This window comes from Ovis canadensis, chromosome X (genome assembly GCF_042477335.2).
Source record: "Ovis canadensis isolate MfBH-ARS-UI-01 breed Bighorn chromosome X, ARS-UI_OviCan_v2, whole genome shotgun sequence".
NCBI classification, from domain to species: domain Eukaryota; kingdom Metazoa; phylum Chordata; class Mammalia; order Artiodactyla; family Bovidae; genus Ovis; species Ovis canadensis.
The window spans coordinates 55574280-55597174 of record NC_091727.1 but is presented as its reverse complement, the minus strand read 5'-3'; the positions used below and the strand labels follow the sequence as shown (position 1 = coordinate 55597174).

General features: G+C 41.5%; 1 protein-coding gene across 1 annotated transcript; it reads left to right on the top strand.

The window, feature by feature from the left end:
• Window positions 1–35: 35 nt before the first annotated feature.
• On the top strand, window positions 36–1195 carry LOC138930240 (diphosphoinositol polyphosphate phosphohydrolase 3-beta). Its single transcript, XM_070289995.1, has 2 exons — window positions 36–143; window positions 390–1195. The coding sequence occupies exon 2, from the start codon at window positions 452–454 to the stop codon at window positions 944–946; it is 495 nt and encodes a 164-aa protein (XP_070146096.1). The 5' UTR covers window positions 36–143; window positions 390–451; the 3' UTR covers window positions 947–1195.
• Window positions 1196–22895: the final 21700 nt, after the last annotated feature.

The window sequence follows — 22895 nt, the reverse complement described above, 5'->3', positions numbered from 1 at the left end:
GCGAGACCCCCGCCCTCCGACGGGAACGCGCACGTGCCTGGGGACGCGGACGCGCGCGCGAATGCGCATCACCTCGCTCAGCCTCAGTCTGGGCGGCTGAGGAGGGAAGGAGGGACGCACGGAGACGCGCACCAGAGACGCGAGTGGGCTCTTCGCAGAGTGGCGGGCTCGGGGCGGAGGCGGGGATGGGGGCGGGGGCGGGGCCTCCTCCACTCTGGCGTCTGTGCCCGGGACCCCCGGCCGCGCAGGGGACGGACCGACTGACGTACCTCGCGCGCCCCCGCCCCCGTCCCCGCCCCCGCCTTATCTTCCCTGAGCTCCTGGGGCTCCTGGGCTGAGGTCCCTCTCTCTCACCCTCGGCCCCTCCCCGCGGCTCTTTCTCTCCCCAGCACCTTGGAGCCCCTCGACCCGGCGGCGGCGGGGACCTGAGCGGCGGCGGACGGCCTCGAAGATGAAGTGCAAGCCGAACCAGACGCGGACCTACGACCCGGAGGGGTTCAAGAAGCGGGCGGCGTGCCTGTGCTTCCGGAGCGAGCGCGAGGACGAGGTGCTGTTAGTGAGTAGCAGTCGGTACCCGGACCGCTGGATCGTGCCGGGCGGGGGCATGGAGCCCGAGGAGGAGCCGGGCGGTGCGGCCGTCCGCGAGGTGTTCGAAGAAGCGGGAGTCAAGGGGAAGTTAGGCCGGCTCCTTGGCATTTTCGAGCAGAACCAAGATCGCAAGCACAGAACGTACGTGTATGTACTGACTGTCACTGAGATTCTGGAGGATTGGGAAGATTCGGTTAGCATTGGGAGGAAGCGAGAGTGGTTCAAAGTCGAAGATGCGATCAAGGTTCTCCAGTGCCACAAGCCCGTGCATGCCGAATATCTGCAAAAACTAAAGCTGGGCGGTTCCCCAACCAATGGAAACTCCGTGGCCCCGTCCCTGCCGGAGGGCGATCCCTAGTCTACCGCTCGTGCACAGACTTCTGCTTTCCGCCTACCTGACAATAAGTAGTGCCCGGAGCACCTCTCTTGTTGCCGTGTGCGTTCTCACCGGGAGGAGGGAGGCTTCTTTTGTTTCCTTGGCAGACCTCTGAATCACGCTTGCAAACTGTCTCAGTTGCCAGGCACTGTTTTCAGGCACTTTGCACGTTTTTCAGATGCTTTCAGAATCGCTTCTTGGTAACACTATAACACATTTCAGAAAGCCAAAGCCACGTGGGTTGTTTTTTTTTAAGTTGCCTTAACTGCTCACTCAGACTTTGAGGTTAACGTATGTGTGTGTGTACGTGTATGGGCGCTGTGGTTTGTTTTTTCATATTTCACAGTTATGTGTGTGTGTATGGGTCTTCATGTGTACTTTTGGTACCAGTCTTGTGGTTTGAGTTGTATTGAGGTCCTTTAAAATCTGATCACCTTGCTTGTGGGCCTTTTCATTAATTTTTTTTCTTAAATTGTTTTCTCATTCACAGCATTAGCCCTTATCAGCAAGCCCTTCTGTGAAGGGAATTGGTTTGAAGGACGAATTTTGAATTTCAAAAAGTTATTAGAAATTTTACAGCGTGAGCTCTTTCTGTATTGAACAATAATTGTATGTTCAGATATGTGATCAAATTTGCCCTTTTCAGAAATTGCTTTATTCATTTGTAGATAATTCGAGTTTCAGAACATTTTCACAACTGGTATTTTTTTACTTCTTACTTGAAATAGCCATTTCCCATTTAGCCCGAATGTAGCTTAGCAGAATATTATTTTAGAGTAAACGCACTCTTGGGGTGATATTGTTATGTACATCTCCTGATACATATTATGAAAACTGTATTCCGACTGTGATTTAGCATGCTCATCTCCAACTCATATTTCTCTTTTCTCAGTGCCCTAAAACAACTGTGGTTCTCTCAGTATAAACTATTCTTTGAAAGAAAGTTTGCGTATTTGAATTTGTGATAGTCCACTTAAACTTATCTGAATACCAGTAGTCAAAAGAATGGAATATTATGTTGTAATTAAAACCCAATTGAAGGAGTTAGCCTCTTGATATTCAGCTGTTACACACTTCTCAAACTGTTAGGGCGCCTGAACAATCTCTCATAAAGTTTTAGGATAAAAATTTTGTGTCACATAATAAACTTTTTTGGCACCAATTTAAAAATACTTAGATTATCTTCAATATTTGCTTGAAATCAGGGATCCTATCTAGAGCATATAGGTCTGTCTTCTAGGACTACCTTTATTTCTCTAGCCATAGTAAATAGGTAGATATAAAGCCTACTTGGTGAAGTGGGTATTGGTAGGTGGAAATATCTTACCTAATTTTTAGGGCAACCTGAATTGTCATATCTCTTAATCATTATTGATAGATATTTTGTGTCAGTTAACTTTTGGAAGGTCACTATTATGCACTCCCTATTAAGAACTTTGAAAATTTAGCAACTTGGAACTCTCAAGAACGTTAAGAAAAAGCCTACTTTGTGAAGAGGGTATGAGTGGGGGATATTTTTATTTAACATCTTAAAAATATTCCACAAATAGATAAGTGGTAATTACTGTAATTTAAACCCTTTTTTCTTCTACAAATTAACAAAAACACAGTCACTAGTAAAATTGAATATTCTACGTTTTCTTTTAAAACTTTGGTGCCAATTTTTAAAATAAGATCTTTACCATACATAAATATGTCTAAATAAAAGTATGTGTTGTAATTGACAAAACTAATATCTTAGGAGTGAGTAGAAAATGAATAGCTTTTAAAAGACAAATTATATGATTTCATATTTTAAATTATGTAGGATTAGCTAATATGTGTTTCAAAATTATGTTCTTTTTTACAGAAAGATGTCTTATTTTTAACAAACTCTCTAAAATCCCACTGGTTGACCTTTCCTTTTCTAACAGTCCAAATCAACTAATGATATTTGAAATTTTTCAAAGTATACACTAACAGCAGAGAAATTGGATTTTTAAATGACCATTTCGTATATAAAACTGCCTCCATCTAAAAGGTTGCCACAGACACCTTGGAAGTTTAACTTATACATGGCATCCTTAGAGATAATAATGCACGATCTTGTTTTGACTTTTCAACTACGTATTTGACAAATGTGAAAAGTACAGTGTTGATGTTCATCAGCTCTTGTTAGCTTGCAAATATTTGTTATATTTAATTCAGAAAAATTTGAATTGGGTTTTATCACTTGCTAGGATTATCTTTAGTTCCCCAGTTATCTTCAGTTTATGCAGTCTGTAAAACTTTTCACTTCTAAATTGCAAAAGAATATTTTATGGTTATCACACACTTTTTAAACATTCAAATTCAAAAGAGCAGTTCTTGTTATGCTTTTGGAGTTTAGTCAAGAAAATATTAAAAAGCCTAAAAATCCTTTCATTTTAAGAGAGAAATCCAAAGAATTCAGCTTAAAAAAGTTGACACAGAAGTAACAAACCAAATCGCATCTAGTTAACCTCCATCCTCCAAGAGCTTGATCCACAGTTGGGATTTTCTTCATGCAGAGTCATTATTATTACACTAAAAATGTACAGATGAGTTTTTCAACTCATTCCCCTCAAAGAAAACAGTGCATTGATCAACCTTTCAGACATGAGGTGGGAATTTATTTTCAGCAGGTTTTTAAGACTGGATTTTTTTCCCCAAAACTTGACAAATGTTTTAAAAAACATTTTAAGAAGACATGTTGGAATAAAGATAATGTTGATATGTAATATATAGTTTCCCTGGATGCCCAGTGTATTATATTTTCTAAGGAACTTGTTTTGTTGATCAGATCAGTTAAAAGAAATAACTCTGAAAGGGATATGAGGTGGCTATACATATTTTGAATTCTGTTGTATGGTTTACTTTGAAAGAACTGTAAATATTTCAACATTTTTGTATTTAGAAACATCAGATAAATATTGGTGAATGTGTGTGCATGCACATGTGTAAGCAACAGGAATAGACAGCTTCTGAAGTCTTAGCATCATTAGAGGGCCCTTCTGGGACAGAAGGGTAAAAGGGCTCTGAAGCTGGAGCTGCTCCTCTCATTTCCATTTAAGGGGAATCCAATTGTAAGAAAGAGCAATTCCTCCATCAATAGGTGTTAACTCGGAAAAGGAAGCTGAAAATGCTGCTTTAAAGCCTGTAGTACTAACAGCTGGCCAAAGTTTTCTTTTCTGGGTTCCTTTTGTGGAAGCACCAAGAAAAATAGGAAATATTTTCAGCATCATTCCAGTATTGTAATCATCTTTCTAAATGACTATTAGCCTGTTAGACTATGGACTCTTTGAGGACTAGGGCCCAGCCTGAATCCTTACATATCCCCAAAGCCTTAGAACAGTGGCTAAAATATGGAGACATCTGTCATTGATCCACAGATTAGAAATATCTACTATTAGTGTATTCTATAACAAAATACTTGTGTGTTGATTTATTGGCTTTATATTTTAACTAGGACAATCTTATTCCTCAGGCTCTCAGGTGGCTTCATAATGGAACTGCATTGGATAATTCACTGAAGGCTTTTCCAATACAAAGTAGTTGATGAACCATACTTCAATAAATACTTGTTGATTAGAAGAATTGATGAACAAATACAACTATTAATGATATATTTTTTTAGGTGAATGGCATAGATGTTCAGATTTACTTTGAAGGAATCAAGTATATGAACCCAGTGATGAATGGAATTATGAAGACAGGTGAGCTCTTTCACACTCCCAAGGACACAGCTCATCCTATCCTTTTGGACACTTCCTCCCTGTTTATTGCAATGACTATTCTCCAGGTTGTTGCACTACTTCTGTATCTGTACAGACTTCTAATTTGGCATCTATGGCCTTCTTTGTGCTCTTATGATTATGTGTCTGTATTTCCCACCAGGTTATGTGACCTTGAGTGCAAAGACCTTATTTCCTTCATCTTTTTATAAATCTAGCATATAAGAAACCACTTGAAATATGGTAGACATCATTGAAGATTTGTCTAAAAAATAATATTTTGTAATGACACTGAGTGGTAAGGCATTTACCTTCTAATCTGGTGTTAGTACAGTAAATGCTATTTAGGTGATATGTGGCTTTTGTATATCAGGTGTGACACAGGTGTTTAAAGGCTTCTGTGAGATATTAGTAAAAATTCTTCTTTGTATGTCTGTGTCATCCCAGACATTATGTGACTGCTATGGCAGTATGCTACACCACCTATGAAATATTTGCCAAAATTTTGAACCTAAATCTGGCTGTGCCTCTAGACATAACTCCTTATCTGTAGAAAATACAGGGAACAGAGAAACATTACATCACAGAGATGATATGAGCAGAATCAAGACTGCAGGAAACTCTACAGGACAAATGACCTAGTACCTTCAGTGAATGGCCAGAATGAAAGAAATGAAGGATGAACCTGCTGATTAAAAGAGATTTAAGGGACTTAACAACCAATTGTAATATATGGATCTTTTTAGGATCCTGATTTGACTAGACTATAAAATAAAAATATTTTGAGACAAACTGGGTAATTTGAAAATTGGACAACTTGATATTTTATGTTAGTTGGAATAATAGTATTGCTGTTATGATATATTCCCAACTATTTACAGTTGAAATGATGTCTGGAATTTGCTTTAAAATAATGTCTGTATTTAAGTGTGTTGGAGGTATTGATGAAACAAGATTGGCCTTGACCAGATAATTGTTTAAGTTGGGTGATGGTTAAATGATGATTCATTATATTAAATATATGTTCCTCTCTACTTTTGTATATTTGACATTTTCCAAAATAAAAAGTTATCAGAATTCTTATTAAAGCTAATATATGAGGCATTAAGAAAAAAGAGGGAGAAAAATTTTATATTGTTTAGAAAATGTTGGCTCTGGTGTGCCATTTCGGGCCAAATAGGTCAAATAAGTCCCCCCAAAAGAAAAGGGGGACATACCCTGAAATAGCTAGTGTTTCCATTGCTACAGACCATTTCTGGGAGTTTTTTCTCTTAATTTGGCCCACTAAAATAGGAAAAATTAAATTTTTATTTAACAACAATCCTCTTCCAGGGGATCTTCCTAACCCAGGGATCAAACCCAGGTCTCCTTCACCTCCTGCATTGGCAGGTGGATTCTTTACCACTGAGCCATCTGGGAAGCCCCTAAACACCTTCATAAGTGTGAAGGGCTGTGAAGATGAAGCTGCCCTTTCTACTCCTTACTGCCTTCTAGGTTGTATTCCAATCCTAAGAGCAAGCAGTTGCCCCAGAAAAAACTGTTTCTTGGAAAAGAAGAGATGAAAGGTTTATCTCAGAGGCCTTTATTACACACAGCTGGGCAGAGCTTTCACTTTCAAGATTCCCCTGTTTGTTAGAAGCAACAGAAAATTCCATAAACTTTTTCATTTATACCTTTCCTGAAAGTTATTTCCTAGCTTAAGTTTACTCTACTTTTAGCCAGTTTTTAAACTTTTAATTGAAGGATAATTGCTTTACAATACTGTGTTTTCTGCCATACGTCAGCATAAATCAGTCATAGGTATACGTATGTCCCCTTACTCTTAAACCTTAGTCCCACCTCCCACCCTTCTAGGTTGTAACAGAGCAACTGATTGGAGCTTCCTGCATCATCCAGCCAATTTTCACAGGCTATCTATTTCACATGTGGTAATTTATATATTTCCATGCTACTCTCGATTCATCCCATGCACTGTGTCCAAGTCTATTCTCTATGTCTGTGTCTCCATTGCTGCCCTGCAGATACGCTCATCAGTACCATCTTTCTAGATTCCATATTGTTGTTCAGTCGACAGTCATGTCCCACTCTTTGTGACCCCATGGACTGCAGCATGCCAGGCTTTCCTGTTCTCAACTATCTCTTGGAGTTTGCTCAAACTCATGTCCATTGAGTTGGTGATGCCATCCAATGATTTCATCCTCTGTCACCCCCTTCTCATCCTGCCCCCAGTCTTTCCCAGCATCAGGGTCTTTTCCAATGACTCAGCTCTTCACATCAGGTAGCCAAAGTATTGGAGCTTCAGCTTCAGCATCAGTCCTTTCAATGAATATTCAGGGTTGATTTCCTTTAGGATTGACTGGTTTGATCTCCTTGCAGTTCAAGGGACTCTGAAAAGTCTTCTCCAGGAACACAATTTGAAAGCATCAGTTCTTTGGCATTCAGCCTTCTTTATGGTCCAGCTCTCACATCCACGCATGACAAGTGGAAAAACCATCCCTTTGACTATATGGACCTTTGTTGGCAAAGTGATGTCTCTGCTTTTTAATACTCTCTCTATGTTTATCATAGCTTTTCTTCCATGAAGAAAAGAAATTAATTTTCTTTTAATTTCATGGCTGCAGTCACCATCTACAGTGATTTTGGAACCCAAGGAAATAAAATCTGCCACTATTTCCATTTTTTCCACATCTGTTTGCCATGAAGAGATGGGAACAGATGCCATGATCTTAGTTTTTTGAATGTTGAGTTTTAAGCCAGCTTTTTCACTCTCCTCTTTTCACCTTCATCAGGAGGCTCTTCAGTTCCTCTTTGCTTTCTGCCATAAGGGTGGTGTTATCTGCATATCTGAACTTATTGATATTTCTCCCAGCAATCTTGATTCCAGCTTGCGCTTCATCCAGCCTAGCATTTCACATGATGTACTCTGCATATAAGTTAAATAAGCAGGGTGACAGTATACAGCCTAGACATACTCTTTTCCCAATTTTGAACCAGTCTGTTCCATGTCCAGTTCTAACTGTTACTTCTTCCAGTAACAAGCACTTATAACTTCTTAGCTTCATAAAATACAATACTATGGGATATTTGCTCAGGTGCTGAACTGGCCACACAGCTGCATTTAATAACTTACTGCTGCTGCTGCTAAGTCGCTTCAGTTATGTCTGACTCTGTGCCACCCTATAGACGGCAGCCTACTAGGCTCCTCCGTCCATGGGATTTTCCAGGCAAGAGTACTGGAGTGGGTTGCCAGTGCCTTCTCCGAATAACTTACTGAAGGCGTCCCAAATACAAATGATTGAAAGAAACAGCCCTCAGTATTCATTATGTTGAAGAACTGTTCATTAAATACATGTATACTAATTATTTTATTTTATGGATAAAAGATATAAATAGCAATCAGGGTTATATGATAACAAATTCACACATATAAGTCAAGCCAAGGCCATGACCTGACTGATTGGACTGGTAAAGATACAATGAGCTACTTCTAGATTTAGATAGTTTATTACTTAAATATACAGTGGAAAGATGAATGAGCCACAGGTTCCAGCTCCCCAGGTCCTCAACCCACATTCCCTAAAAGACAAGAAACAAAAGGGGCTGTGTGATGATAATGCAAATTTTAGGATACACCATTACTAAACAGGCATACCTAGACTGGAGCTGAGTGGTTTTATGTTCTGTAACTCTGTTTTAAGGGGCACAGGACAAAAAGCCCAATACCTCATCAGAAACTGGTATGTGATGAGAAACTGCCTCATAATATACTACCAGAGGAGATGAGGTGTGTGGTATGTGGTCATGTAGCAGCTCCTTAACAGCGTTCCATCTCCTCATGTTCTGAAAAGTCACCAAGCATTTAACCAAGATTGAGATTAGCTGCAAGTTCAAGCCTGTATAGATACATACAAGGTTTGTCAGGTCACCATGGAGGAGCCATTCCCCTACAACTCCACTTTCCCCTCCTATGTCCAGCTAGTAATTCTTTCTGTAAGCACAGACCAACAGTCATGGCCACTCTGAAGATGCATGATGGACCTCCATCCAAAATTTGGTTCAGATGTTGAGGCCGATGATACCACTAACATACCAATAGGATATTCAAAAATTTATTACTCATGGAAAAGGGCTTTATGGGGAGAGCAGGAGAGGCTTCCAAAGCTGTTTTGAAAATGTCTTGAGAGAACAGATAAAGGAGGCTGACTTGGATTTTTATTGCAGATAAATGGTAGGGATAAAGTGAGTGTTGCAATGCACAGCTACACACACTTCTGAAGACTAGTGAGTCCCAAATTTGCATTGTGGGCTGGCAGCTGAGAAATGAAAGAACCAATGGTGCAGTCTCTGTCCAAAGGCTAGCAGCCTGAAGACCCAGAAGAGCTGATGGTACATTATGAAATCTGAAGGTCACCTGCTGGAGAATTCTTTCTTGCTTGGGGGAGGTTGGTTTTTTTTTTTCCATTTAGGCTTCAGCTAAGTGGATGAGGCCCACCCACATCATGGAGGGCAAGCTGTTCATGCAAAGTTCACTGATTTAAGTGTTAATCTCATCCAAAATACCCTCCAAGTTGACATATAAAATTAACTCTCGCAAATCTATCCCCCCCATCAACTTGGCACTCATAAACATCTCCTAAAGCCATACTTAATCTCCAAATGAAGATGATAACAAGGTCATCTTTCCATCTAACATGATACAAGGATCCTGTGTATACCAAAAATAGACTCTTTCCCCAGAAGAGGAGGTAAAGTCCTTGAGTGACCTTTACTCTTCCTTCTTGATATCTCGTAACTTAAATACTATGATGCAAAATTAATACTGAAATGCTATGAAATAAAGTGAAGACACCTTCACTTTATTTACTTTATTCACTTTTAATGTTACACAAGGGGTTAATAGAGGGAAGAAAATGTATTATATACAGACAAACATACACATAACATACAACAAAATAAGGAAGAAATAAGACAGTTACATTCCTCATTATTAAAACAGGTCATGTGGTCATGGCTGGTATTCATAAATACCTTCTTCCTCTACTGCATATTCCCTTTGCCTTCAAGAAACACCTAAAATGGTTGTGGTTCTTTACCTGGTGGGGTGACCCAAACCTTCATTCTCAAAAGGTCTGGACCATTACTAATCCTGACTGGAATGAGTTGTTATAGTTTTCCATTTAATCACCAAACATACCACACTAAGAGATACTCTAGGGCATCTCCTGTATTGCAGACATGTTCTTCCTTCCCTGTTATATAGAGGAGCAGCCCAATTTCCCTTTGGTAGTCAGGATCAATTATCCCAGCCAAAACTAACTTTGCTGACTGACTCAGAGGCATGAGGAGCCCAAAATGGGCAGATTGCAGTCTTAACTTCTAGTTCAATGGAATCATTGTGTCTCCTGGAGGAGCTAAGACCTCTAGGTGAGCAGAGCATAATGTGAGAACAGGAAACAAAACTTTTGCTAATGGGTCACTAAGGGTAATAAGAGAGCTACTGCCATTTCCACCCCTTGATTCCTGGACCTATAAATCCTAGCTATGGGAGAAAATGCACATGTTGATGCTGAATGAGAGCACATACAGCCTCCTGGAGAAGCTGCTTGCTCAGGCCTACAAGATATTTACTAATTTCAAGATATTATTCCTCAAAGCGTTGTTCTGTTCTCCAAAGCTGGCCATTCCAAAGCAGACCAACTGCTTTAAGATTGTGGGGACCGCTTTAAGATTGTGGGAAAACCAGTGACTTTCATGGGTGTGGGCCCCCTGCTGTACTTCATTTGTAATGAAGTGAGTTCCTTGATCAGAAGCAATGCTATATAGAATATCATGATGGTAGAAAGGCATTCTGTAAGTCCATGGGTAGTGGTTTTAGGAGAAGAACTAAGTGTAGGGAAGGTGAGCCTATATCCAGAGCAAGTGTCTATTCCAGTAAGGACAAAATGCTGCCCCTTCTGTGATGGGGGTGGTCCAGTGTAACCAACTGCCACGAAGGTGGCTAACTGATCATGCTGCCATATAGGGGGCTCTGTGTTGGTCTCTGCTGCTGGCAGAAGGGTCATTGAGTGGTGGCCATATTCAGGTTAGCTTTAACTACTAGACATCCATGTTGTAGAGTCCATGCACAACCCCCATTGCTCCCACATTGGCCACTTTGTTCATGAGCCTGTTGGGCAGGCGTGGCTGGGGAAAGAGGCTGACTGGTGTCCATAGCGTGGGTCATACTATCCACATGAATATTAAACTCCTCCTCTGTTAAGGTCATGCTTTAGTGAGCATTCACATGGGATACACTTATTTATGGTTTTTGCCCACTGAGAGAGGTCTATCCACATAACTCTTCCCCAAATTTCCTTGTCATCAGTTTTCCAATCATGTTCCTTCTAAGTGCCTATCCATCCAGCCAAGCCCATGGCCACAGCCCATGAATCAGTATGTCTGGCCATTTCTTCCAAGCAAAGTGAACAACCAAGAGCACTGCCCAAAGTTCTGCACACTGGGAGGAATTTCCTTCACCACTACCACTCAGGGATGGCTGTAGTGCTGTAGCTGTCCACTTTAGGGTGGTATCTGCATATTGTACAGAAACACCTATAAACCAAGCCTGAGACTTTTCTTCCTCTGTCAACTGATAGTAGGGGACTCTGCATGAGGCCAGAAGTGCAGTCGGGGAGAGAAGGCAGTGTAGGAGGAGGGGTACCATAGACATTTCAGCCACTTCTTTGTGTAACTTACTCATGCCTTCAGGGTGCGCCTGGGACTGATCACATATATACTGATTCCATTTGAGGATGGAGTGTTGCTGTGTACACCCAACTTGGCTTGGTGCATCCATTCCACCATGAAAGTGACTTGGTGGCTATAGTTAAGCATTCAGTCTCTCCTAAGGCCTTGCAGCAAGCTAACAACTTTTCTCAAAAAAGAGAGTAGTTATCTATGGGTGATGGCAGGACTTTACCCCCAAATCCTAAGAGCCTGTGTGATAATTCACCTAGAGGAACCTGCCAAAAGCTCCAAACAGCACCCCAATCTGTCACTGACAATTCAAGCACTCTTCAATCTACTAGATGATATGGCTTAAATGGTAGAGCAGCCTGGACTTCTTGCAGAGCCTGCTCTTATTCTGGGCACCACTCAAAACTAGTACTGTTTTTGTGTCATTCATAAAGTGGCCCAGAGTAACATACCCAAATGAGGAATATGTTGGCTCCAAAATCCCAAGAGGCCCAAGAAGCATTGTGCCTCTTTTTGGTTGTGGGAGAGCCAGATACATCTTATCCTTCTCCTTAGAAGGGCATCTCAACATTCCCCACTCCACTGGATTCCTAGAAATTTCACTGATGTAAAGTAATCTTTAATTTCTGTCAGATTTATTTCCTACTCCATGGCACATAAATGTCTTATCAATAAGTCTAGAGTAGTTGCTACTTCTTGCTCACTAGATCTAATCAGCAACAAAATACTAGCAAACAGAATCCAACAACACATAAAAGGATCATACACCATGATGAAGTGGGGTGTATCCCAGGGATGCAAGGATTCTTCAATATTCATGAATCAATCAATGTGATACCCTATAGTAACAAACTGAAAGATAAAAACCATATAATTATCTCAATAGGAGCAGAAAAACCTTTTGATAAAATTCAATACCCACTTATGATTAAAAATTCTCCAGAGAGTGGGCATAGAAGAAACCTACTTTCACATGATAAGGGTAATAAATATATCACAAACTGACAGCAAACATCATTCTCAATGGTAAAAACCTGAATGCATTTCCTCTAAGATCAGGAAGAATACAAGGATGTCCACTCTTGCCACTAATATTCGACATAGTTTTGGAAGTCCTAGCTACAGTAATCAGAGAAGAAATAAAAGGAATACAAACTGGAAAAAAAAAAAGTAAAACTGTCACTGTTTGCAGTTGACATGATACTATACATAGAGAATCCTAAAGATGCCACCAGAAAACTAATAAAGCTAATCAATAAATTTCAGTAGAGTTGTAAGATACAAAATTAATACACAGAATCTCTTGCATTCGTATACAAAAACAATGAAAAACCAGAAAGAGAAATTAGATAGTCCCATTAGCTACTGCAACAAGAAGAATAAAATAACTAGCAATAAGCCAACCTAAGTAGGCAAAAGACCTATATGCCGGAAATTATAAGATACTGATGAAACAAATCAAAGAGGACACAAAGAAATGGAAGCATATACCATGTTCTTGGATTGGAAGAATCAATCTTGTGACAATGGCTATAATATTCAAAGTGATATATGGATTCAATGCAAGTGCTATCAAAATATCAAGGGCAGTTTTCACAGAATTGAACAAAACATTTTACAATGGGTGTGGAAACACAAAAGACCTGGAGTAGCCAGAGCAAACTTAAGAAAGAAAAATGGAGCTGGAGGAATCATGCTCCCCAATTTAAGACTATACTACAAAGGTACAGTAATCAAGACAGTATGGACGGGGCTTCCCTGGTGGCTCTAGTGGTAAAGAACCCATCTGCCAATGCAGGAGACCTAAGAGACATGGGTTCGATTCCTGCGTTGGGATGATTCCCTGGAGGAGAGCATGGCAACCCACCATGGACAGAGGAGCCTGGCAGGCTACAGTCCATGGGGTTGCAAAGAGTTGGACATGACTGAAGAGACTTAGCACATATGCACGCCAATGCAGGAGACACAGGTATGATCCCTGGTCTGGGAGGATCCCACACACCACAGAGCAACTAAGCCCATGCACCACAACCATTAAGCCTGTGCTCTAGAGCCCACACACTGCAACTACTGAAGCTTGTGCACCTAGAGCATGTACTCTGTAAGAGAACCCACCACAATGAGAAGCCCACACATGGCAACTACAGATTAGCCCCTGCTTGTCACAACTAGAGAAAACTCCACATGGCCACAAAGACCCAGCATAGCAAAAAGTAAATAAATAAAATTATATTTTAAAAAGACAGTGTGGTACTGGCACAAAACCAAAAATCTAGATCAATGGAATAGGATGGAAAGCCCAGAGATAAACACAAACACCTATGTTCACCTAATCTTTGACAAAGGAAACAAGATTATACAATGGAGAAAAGACAGTCTCTTCAAGAAGTGGTGCTGGGAAAACTGGTCAGCTGTGTGTAAAAAAATGAAATTAGAACACTTTCTAACACCATACACAAAATTAAACTCAAAATATATTAAAGACCTAAATGTAAGGCCAGACACTATAAACCTCTTGGAGGAAAACATAGGCAGAACACTCGATGTAAATTGCAGCAAGATAATTTTTGACCCATCTCCTAGAGTAATGAAAATAAAAACAAAAATAAACAAAGGGGATCTGATTAAACTTAAAAGCTTTTGGACAACAAAGGAAACCATAAGCAAGACGAAAAACAACCCTCAGAATGGGAGAAAATATTTGCAAATGAAGCAAGTGACAAGGGATTAATCTCCAAAATATACAAACAGCTCATGAAGCTCAATATCAATAAAAGAACCAAGTCAAAAAGTGGGAAGACCTACATAGACATATTTTCTAAAGAAGGCATACAGCCAGCAAACACATGAAAAGATGCTCAACATGACTAATTATTAGAGAAATGCAAATCAAAACTACAATGAGGTATCACTTCACACTAGTCATAATGGCTATCATCAAAAAATCTACAAGCAATAAATGCTAGAGAGGGTATGGAGTAAAGGGAACCCTCTTACACTGTTTCTGGGAATGTAAATTTATAGCCTCTATGGAGAACAGCATGAAGATTTGTTAGAAAACTAAAAGTAGAACTACCATATGACCCAGCAATCCCACTCCTGGGCATATGTCCAGAAAAAAACTATAATTCAAAAAATATGTGTACCCCAATGTTCATTGCAGCATTATTTATAATGGCCAGGACATGAAAGCAACCTATATGTTCATCAACAATCAAATGGATAAAGAAAAGTGAAAGTGTTAGTTGCTCAGTCATGTCCAACTCATTGCGACCCCATGGATTATAGCCTGCCAGGCTCCTGTCCACGGAATTCTCCAGGTAAGAATATTGGAATGGATTGCCATTCCCATCTCCAGGGTATCTTCCCAACCCAGGGATCAAACTCCAGTATCCTACACTGCAGGCAGATTCTTTACTAGCTGAGCCACCAGGGAAGCCCATGGATAAAGATGTCCCACTCCCACCCTCCCCCTGGTATTCATACATTTGTTCTCTACATCTGTGTCTCTATTTCTGTTTTACAAATAAGATCATCTATATAAAAGACGCTTACTCCTTGGAAGAAAAGTTATGACCAACCTAGACAGCATATTCAAAAGCAGAGACATTACTTTGCCAACTAAGGTCTGTCTAGTCAAGGCTATGGTTTTTCCAGTAGTCATGTATGGATATGAGAGTTGGACTGTGAAGAAGGCTGAGTGCCGAAGAATTGATGCTTTTGAACTGTGGTGTTGGAGAAGACTCTTGAGAGTCCCTTGGACTGCAAGGAGATCCAACCAGTCCATTCTGAAGGAGATCAACCCTGGGATTTCTTTGGAAGGGATGATGCTAAAGCTGAAACTGCAGTACTTTGGCCACCTCGTGTGAAGAGTTGACTCATTGGAAAAGACTTTGATGCTGGGAGGGATTGGGGGCAGGAGGAGAAGGGGATGACAGAGGATGAGATGGCTGGATGGCATCAATGACTCGATTGATGTGAATCTGAGTGAACTCCAGGAGTTGGTGATGGACAGGGAGGCCTGGCGTGCTGCGATTTATGGGGTTGCAAAGAGTCGGACACAACTGAGTGACTGAACTGAACTGATATCATTTTTCTAGATTCCACATATATGCATTAATATACAATATTTGTTTTTCTTTTTTTCACTTACTTCACTCTGTATAGCCAGTCTCCAGGTCCATCCATGTCTACAAATGACACAATTTTGTTCTTTTTCATGGCTGAGTAATATTCCATGAAGTTGTGTTGCATATATGTGGAATCTAGAAAAATGGTATGCTGCTGCTGCTGCTAAGTCACTTCAGTCGTGTCTGACTCTGTGCGACCCCATAGACAGCAGCCCACCAGGCTCCACCGTCCCTGGGATTCTCCAGGCAAGAACACTGGAGTGGGTTGCCATTTCCTTCTCCAATGCATGAAAGTGAAAAGTGAAAGTGAAGTTGCTCAGTCATGTCCAACTCTTCGCGACCCTATGGACTACAGCCTACCAGGCTCCTCCGTCCATGGGATTTTCCAGGCAAGAGTACTGGAGTGGGGTGCCATCGCTATAGATGGTCTTATCTGCAAAACAGAAATAGAGACACAAATGAAGAGAACAAATGGATACATTTCCCCCAGGGGAGGAGGTGGGGTAGAATGAACTGGAAGATCATGACTGACAAATATTCATTACTATGTATAAAATAGATAACTAATGAGAACCTACTGTATATCACAGGAAACTCTTACTCAGTGGTCTGTGGTAACCTAGATGTGAAGGAGATCCAAAAAAGAGGGGATAGGTTTATGTGTATGCCTGATTCACTTTGCTGGACAGCAGAAACTGACACACCAGTGTGAAGCAGCTATATTCCAATAAAAATAAAAAATAAAATGCTGAAAGGAAAAAGGAAAACCCTAAAACCTAGGATACAGCAAGATTATCATTTAGAATAGAAGGCAAGATAAAGAATTTCTCAGACAAGCTAAAACTAGTAGTTAATCAATACTAAACTGACCCTAAAAATGTTAAAGTGTCTTCTCTAAGTGGAAAAGAAAAAGGTGCAACAAGAAGTACTTGTATGAAAGGAAAAATCCCATTAGTAAATGCAAATGTATAGCAGAGGCTGTGGATCAACCATTTAAATGAGCTAGTATGAAGACTGAAATGCTAAGAGTGTAAACTGCAATTACAATAAACAGCTAATGGATAAACATGAAGATGTAAAATATGACATTAAAATAGTAAACATCAGGGAGAGAAATAAAAATGTAGATCTTAAACTGTGTTTTAACTTTGACTATCAGTTTAAAGCCAGTAGATAGATATGGGTCAACATATATGAACCCCGTGGTAACCACAAGTGAAAATTCTACAATAGATAGACAAAAACTGGAGAGAAAGAATCACAAGAATACAACTAAAGAAAATCATCAAACCAGAAAGGAAGAAACAAAAACAAGAAAAGAACTAAGAACTACAAAAATAGCCAGAAAACATGTAACAAAATGACAGTAAGTACATACCTATCAATAATCCTTTTAAACATCGACTAAATTTTCCAATCAAAAGAAAGAGGGTGGTTGATTGGATAAAAACAAGAGACTTGATGACCCAGAGGGATGGGATGGGGAGGGAAGTGGTAGGGGGGTTTAGGATGAGGAACACATGTACACCCATGGCTGATTAATGTCAATGTATGACAAAACCACTACAATATTGTAAAGTAATTAGCCTCCAATTAAAATAAATTAATTAAAAAAAAAACAAGAGACTTACTTCTGAGCTAAACATGCCCACAGAAATTGAGGGGATGGAAAAAGATACTTCATGCAAATGGAAAAGACAAGAAAGTTGGGGTGACAATATCCATATTGGACAAAGTAGACTTTAAATCAAAGTTTATAACTAAAGGCAAAATGGCATTATATAGTAACAAAAGGAACAATACAACAAGAGCATATAACATTTGTTAACATATATGCACCTTAATGGGCTTCCCAGGTGGTGCTAGTGATAAAGATCCCACCTGACAATGCAGAAGACGTAAGAGATTCAAGTTTGATCCCGTATACCCACAGGGTTCCATGAGGGATGGGGAGTACACTAATGGCCTCTGGATATGTCTCATCAAAGCTAACATTAACACAAAGGGATGGGGGGGTCCTCCTTGCTGGCTCAGTACCATCCCTCTTCTCTGTTAAAAAAAAAAGGGTGCAATTTCCCATAATTCAGTACTCACTGCTGGCAACCAGGAAAACCCATCCCACAGTACTTGTTCTTTCTGGGGATGAGGCATGCTCTGCAGTTTCTCTACAACTTTTAAGATCAGGTGCTTGTCTCCTCCATCTCTCAATCTGACTGGAAGGTGCTTTGTCTTCAGGTCCAATTAGTCAGTCATAGGTTGAATACACCAGGGAAGCCCCATGGCAGCCCCAACAGGGAGCTTGGTGCAGATCCAACATACTTACACACTTTGTACCATTGTATAGGTGTGTGCCCAGTCTACAATCATATTGGTCATGACACATCAATGGGCAGAAAGACAAAGAGGTCAAAGGTACTAACATAGGCAATTCCTTTCCATCTAACAGAATTCATGCAAGCTTGTGTCTTGGGAGAGAACTGTTCCCAGAATTGGAGGTTTACCTGGCTTTGTATACCATACTTTGTTTGCCTGATTACTCACATCCTGTGGTTCTAGCATAACAAGAGAACTTGCAATGGATCACAGAGAGAGCACAAATGCACCTTTCAACATTGAGGTGGCTCCCTTTGGGCCTGGCCAGGTAACTTGCACACAAGGAGGCCAGGCACTTGTCATCCAGGGTACTATCTGAAAGTTGTATTGTAGTCCTGCCCCCATGGGGATAAAAGAGCCACCCACCACATGTGGGGTGCCTTTATCTTCCATGGTCAAGTCCAGTTTACTGTTTGTCCCTGTGAAATCCCCACTGGAGCCAGCAGCAGGATATTACCTTGGGTTCCACATCCAGACTTCAACAAAATGTCTGTTGTTGTTACTTGCAACTGTATAGGTGTGGCAGCATGATGCAGGAGAGCCTCCACAGGGGCAACTCTACTCCTGCAGGATTTCTCATTAAGGACCTGCAAAACACCCCCATAGGTGCTGGGCCCATCCCCTTTAGAGAGGGGGATCAATAGACATCTGTAGGACCTGTTTTAGTGAGCCTATCACTCAATCATACCTGCTGCCTGTGGGTTGTACAGGACATGAAATATCCATCGTATTTGCCATCTATGTGCCCATTCCCGAAACTCCTTTCCAGTGAAATGGTTATCTTGATCACTCTCTATGATTAGAGGACAGTTGTATAGGGCCATCAGGCAGTCAAGTGCCCTGAGTGTATAGCATTGATCTGTGGCCTTAAATGGCCATGCAAAAGAAAATCTGTGGCTGTGTCTATAGCTGCTCGTGCAAAGCTAGCATTGTCTGACAGAGAAGGCAATGGCACCCCACTCCAGTACTCTTGCCTGGAAAATCCCATGGACGGAGGAGCCTAGTAGGCTGCAGTCCATGGGGTTTCGAAGAGTCAGACATGACTGAGCGACTTCACTTTCAAGCATTGGAGAAGGAAATGGCAACCCACTCCAGTGTTCTTGCCTGGAGAATCCCAGGGACGGGGGAGCCTGGTGGGCTGCTGTCTATGGGGTTGCACAGAGTCGGACACTACTGAAGTGACTTAGCAGCAGCAGCAGCAGCAGCAGCAGCAGCAGCAGCAGCAGCAGCATTGTCTGATGCTGGCAGAGGCCGTATGAAGTCCACTTGCCACTGAGTCAAAGGAAACCCTTCTCTTTACCACTTGTCTATCAGTTGCTGCCTGTCTAGGGGATAGAGGTCCTCTTGGGCACATATGAAGCAGTCATGGCAGGCATCTGCTATCTCTCTCTATGAAATGGGAAGATCCTATCTTTTAGCAACTGCCCATATGGTTTTCGTCCCCACACTGGTGTAGCCAAGCTGTTACCTCATTGTGTGTGGCCTGATCCACCCATTAGACACACACAAGTTTGTCAGCTTCATTATTCCCTGGGCTCACCATAAGGTAGATGCCCAGTCACATATATTACTGTTACGTCCTTCTCATGCCCTAAGTTCCATAAGTCCTGCCCCATGGCTTGGCCCCACAGGGGTCTGTGATTAACCATTGCTGTGTCTTCCAGAAAGTAATCCACAGTGTCAAGCCTTTATAAACCACACAACTATCTGTATAGATAGTAGGGGAGCTGCTTCATTCTTGGCCACTATTCAGATAGCACGTAACTCGTCCCCCTGGCTGCTTTGATCGACTCTGGAATCAAACCACATGGTATCTGTGGTGGGCTGGAAAGCCATGGTGGTCCAGGAGGAGGCCTGGCCTCTACTGGACCCATCAGTATACCAAGATTGAACATCTATCGGAGGTTTACCTTCTTTAAATGGTGAGGATTCTGGCTCCATTGTTGTCAGGGTGTCTCCCAATATGTCCACTGTAAACGTAACAGGCCCTAGAAAATGTTGCAACTCTTGTGACAATGGGCTGGCATATAAGAAGCTCCTTTGTTCTAGGTATCAGTTCAGTTCAGTCGCTTAGTCATGTCCAACTTCTTGCAACCCCATGGACTGCAGCAACCAACTCCCAGAGGTTGCTCAACTCATGTCCACTGAGTCGGTGATGCCATTCAACCATCTCATCCTCTGTTGTCCCCTTCTCCTGCCTTCAGTCTTTTCCAGCATCAGGATCTTTTCTAAGGAGTTAGTTCTTTGCATCAGTTGGCCAAAGTATTGGAGCTTCAGCTTCAGCATCAGTTCTTCTAATCAATATTCAGGACCGATTTCCTTTAGGATGGACTGGTTGGATCTCCTTGCAGTCCAAGGGACTCTCAAGAGTCTTCTGCAACACCACAGATCAAAAGCATCAATTTGTCAGTGCTCAGCTTTCTTTATGGTCCAACTCTCACATCCGTACACGACTACTGGAAAAACCAAAGCTTTGACTAGATGGAACTTTGTTGGCAAAGTAATGTCTCTGCTTCTTAATATGCTGTCTAGGTTGGTCATAGCTTTTCTTACCCAAGAAATTGTTTACCCAAGTTGACCAACTCTGCCTGGGTATATGGTTGATAAGTCGTGTACTCAGTCACATTGGGGGACCCTTGAGGATGACCCTTCTGAGCCACAGGCTGCTCATGCTTTAGCTTCTGCTGCACAACGGGCCTGGCTAACAAGCAGGGACCTACAGTTCCATATTGTTCATTGTCACCATGCCTTATTACCTCACTGTCTGAGGTGCTGGGTTCATCAAGGCTATGCATCTCTTGCTCCAGCATACCCAGACACTGCTCTAGTTCTTCCTCCCATCTCTGCAATTTGTGCACTTGCACAGCATCAAGGAGGGCACTATCCATATTAGCCTCAGGGCAGTCAAGAATATCCATCACATGGTGCCAGCGGCAGTAGGTACCGCCTTGCCTGGCAGCCAGGAACTCACCACATGCAATGCCTTTTCAGTACTATCCAGTGACCTGTCCACTACCTCCCAATCTTCCACCAGGGCCCACGCTGAGAGGACCACAGCCACCGGGTATCACATGCTATACAGTGGTCACTGGCTTCCACCATCCATTGGATCCTCAGGCTCTCCTACCTGCTAGATATCCTGCTGACTACACCAACTGTCTCACTGTTTGCTGAACCCAGGGTAGGCAAGGCATGAGCTGGGAAACTGGAAGAAAATGTGAGGGGCCAGAGGAACTGCAGACACACTTTACTCGATAATGGTTGACGCAGCTGCAAGGGATTTTTCAGGTGGTGCTTATATAAGTAACATGAACAAACATGCACAGTGCTATGGATGGCCTCAGCTGTTACATAACCATGCAAAATCATTGTTTACAGGATACGGGGCATGAGCGAGAGGAAGTAGGGTGAGAGAGCCTGACCACTGCCATCTTGGCTAATTGTTATTCTCCTACACTATAAATTTCATAGAAGAACACATAGGCAGGAAACTCTTTAACATAAAGTATAGTAATTTGGGGGGGTGGGTGGGAATCTGTCCCCTAAGGCAAAGGAAACAAAAGCAACAATAAACAAATGGGGCCTAACCTTTTTTTTTAAATGAGTATAATTGCTTTACAATATTGTGCTAGTTTCTGCTGTACAACAAAGTGAATCAGCTATATGTATACATGTATCACTTTCCTCTTGAATCTCCCTCTCACCCTCCACCCCCACCCTGGGACCCAATTAGACTTAAAAGTTTTTGTACAACAAAGGAAATCATCAACAAAAGAAAAAGACAACCTAACCTAATGAATGGGAGAAAATATTTGCAAATGATATGACTGATAAGGGGTTAATATTAAAAATATATAAATAGCTAACACAATCTTATACATAAAAAGATGACTGAAAAATGAGCATAATATCTGAACAGACATCCTTCCAAAGAAGACATACAGATGGCCAACAGGCACATGAAAGATCCTCAACATCACTAATCAGCAGTAATAGCTATTAGGTGTATCATAGAGGGTGCTATGAGAACAATAGGTGGAGCACCAATGCAAGATTCAGCTTGGGAACCACAGAATTTTTCCTAGAGGAAATGAAGTCTAAGTTTAGACTTGAAAGTTGAGTAAGAGGTATAAAGCAAAGGGGGTACCCTAGAAAGAAGTTAGCAGGATTCTCTATACATGAGGGACAATCCTCCTGGGATATTTCTCCTTTGTACTCTGCCTCTTGGTGGGGCAGGATTTGTAAATATCTGGATGAGAGTAGCCTGCCACTCTCAGATACAACCTAGACTGTCCAGCTTATTTATCACATCAGGGTAAACCTCCCCTATTCCCATAAGCCACATATATCCCCATGGGTCAATGTTTGGCTGTGGGAAGGCTTGGCAGGCCGAAGTCAGATCTCAGTCTGGCTGAGACAATTAGAGTACCTTTGACAAACATGAGAGTGAAAATGCCTGGGGTTCTCTAGCCTCTGGGAAAGGAAATTATGGTAAATTGAAAAATACCCCTTCCCCCCAGTATCTACACCCTAATTCCAGACATGTGGATGTTTCCTTTATCACAAAAGGAACAGTGCATATGTGATTAATTTAATGACCTTGATATGAGAAGAGTATACTGGGTTAGCCAGGTGGGCACAATGTGATCACAAGGGTCCTTATAAAAAAGGTCAGTGAAGAGATGTGACAATAGAAGAAGAAAGAGAAATACTATGCTATTGGCTTCGAAGTTGCAAGAAGGAGTAGGCAGTCTTTATAAGCTGCAAAAGGCAAGAAACAGTTTTTCCCCTAGAATATCCAAAACGGAATCAGCCTTGTAGATCTATTTAGATTTCTGACCTCAATAAGTATAATACATTGGGGTTACTTGAAGACACTAAGATTATGGCAACTCGTTATAGCAGCAATAGGAAACTATGTTAAAATCTCACTGCCCTTCTTGACCATGAGGCCCAACTCAG

Bases quoted from the DNA above. Each gene is read 5' to 3' on its own strand.
- LOC138930240 (XM_070289995.1), top strand. From the start codon at position 452: ATGAAGTGCAAGCCGAACCAGACGCGGACCTACGACCCGGAGGGGTTC.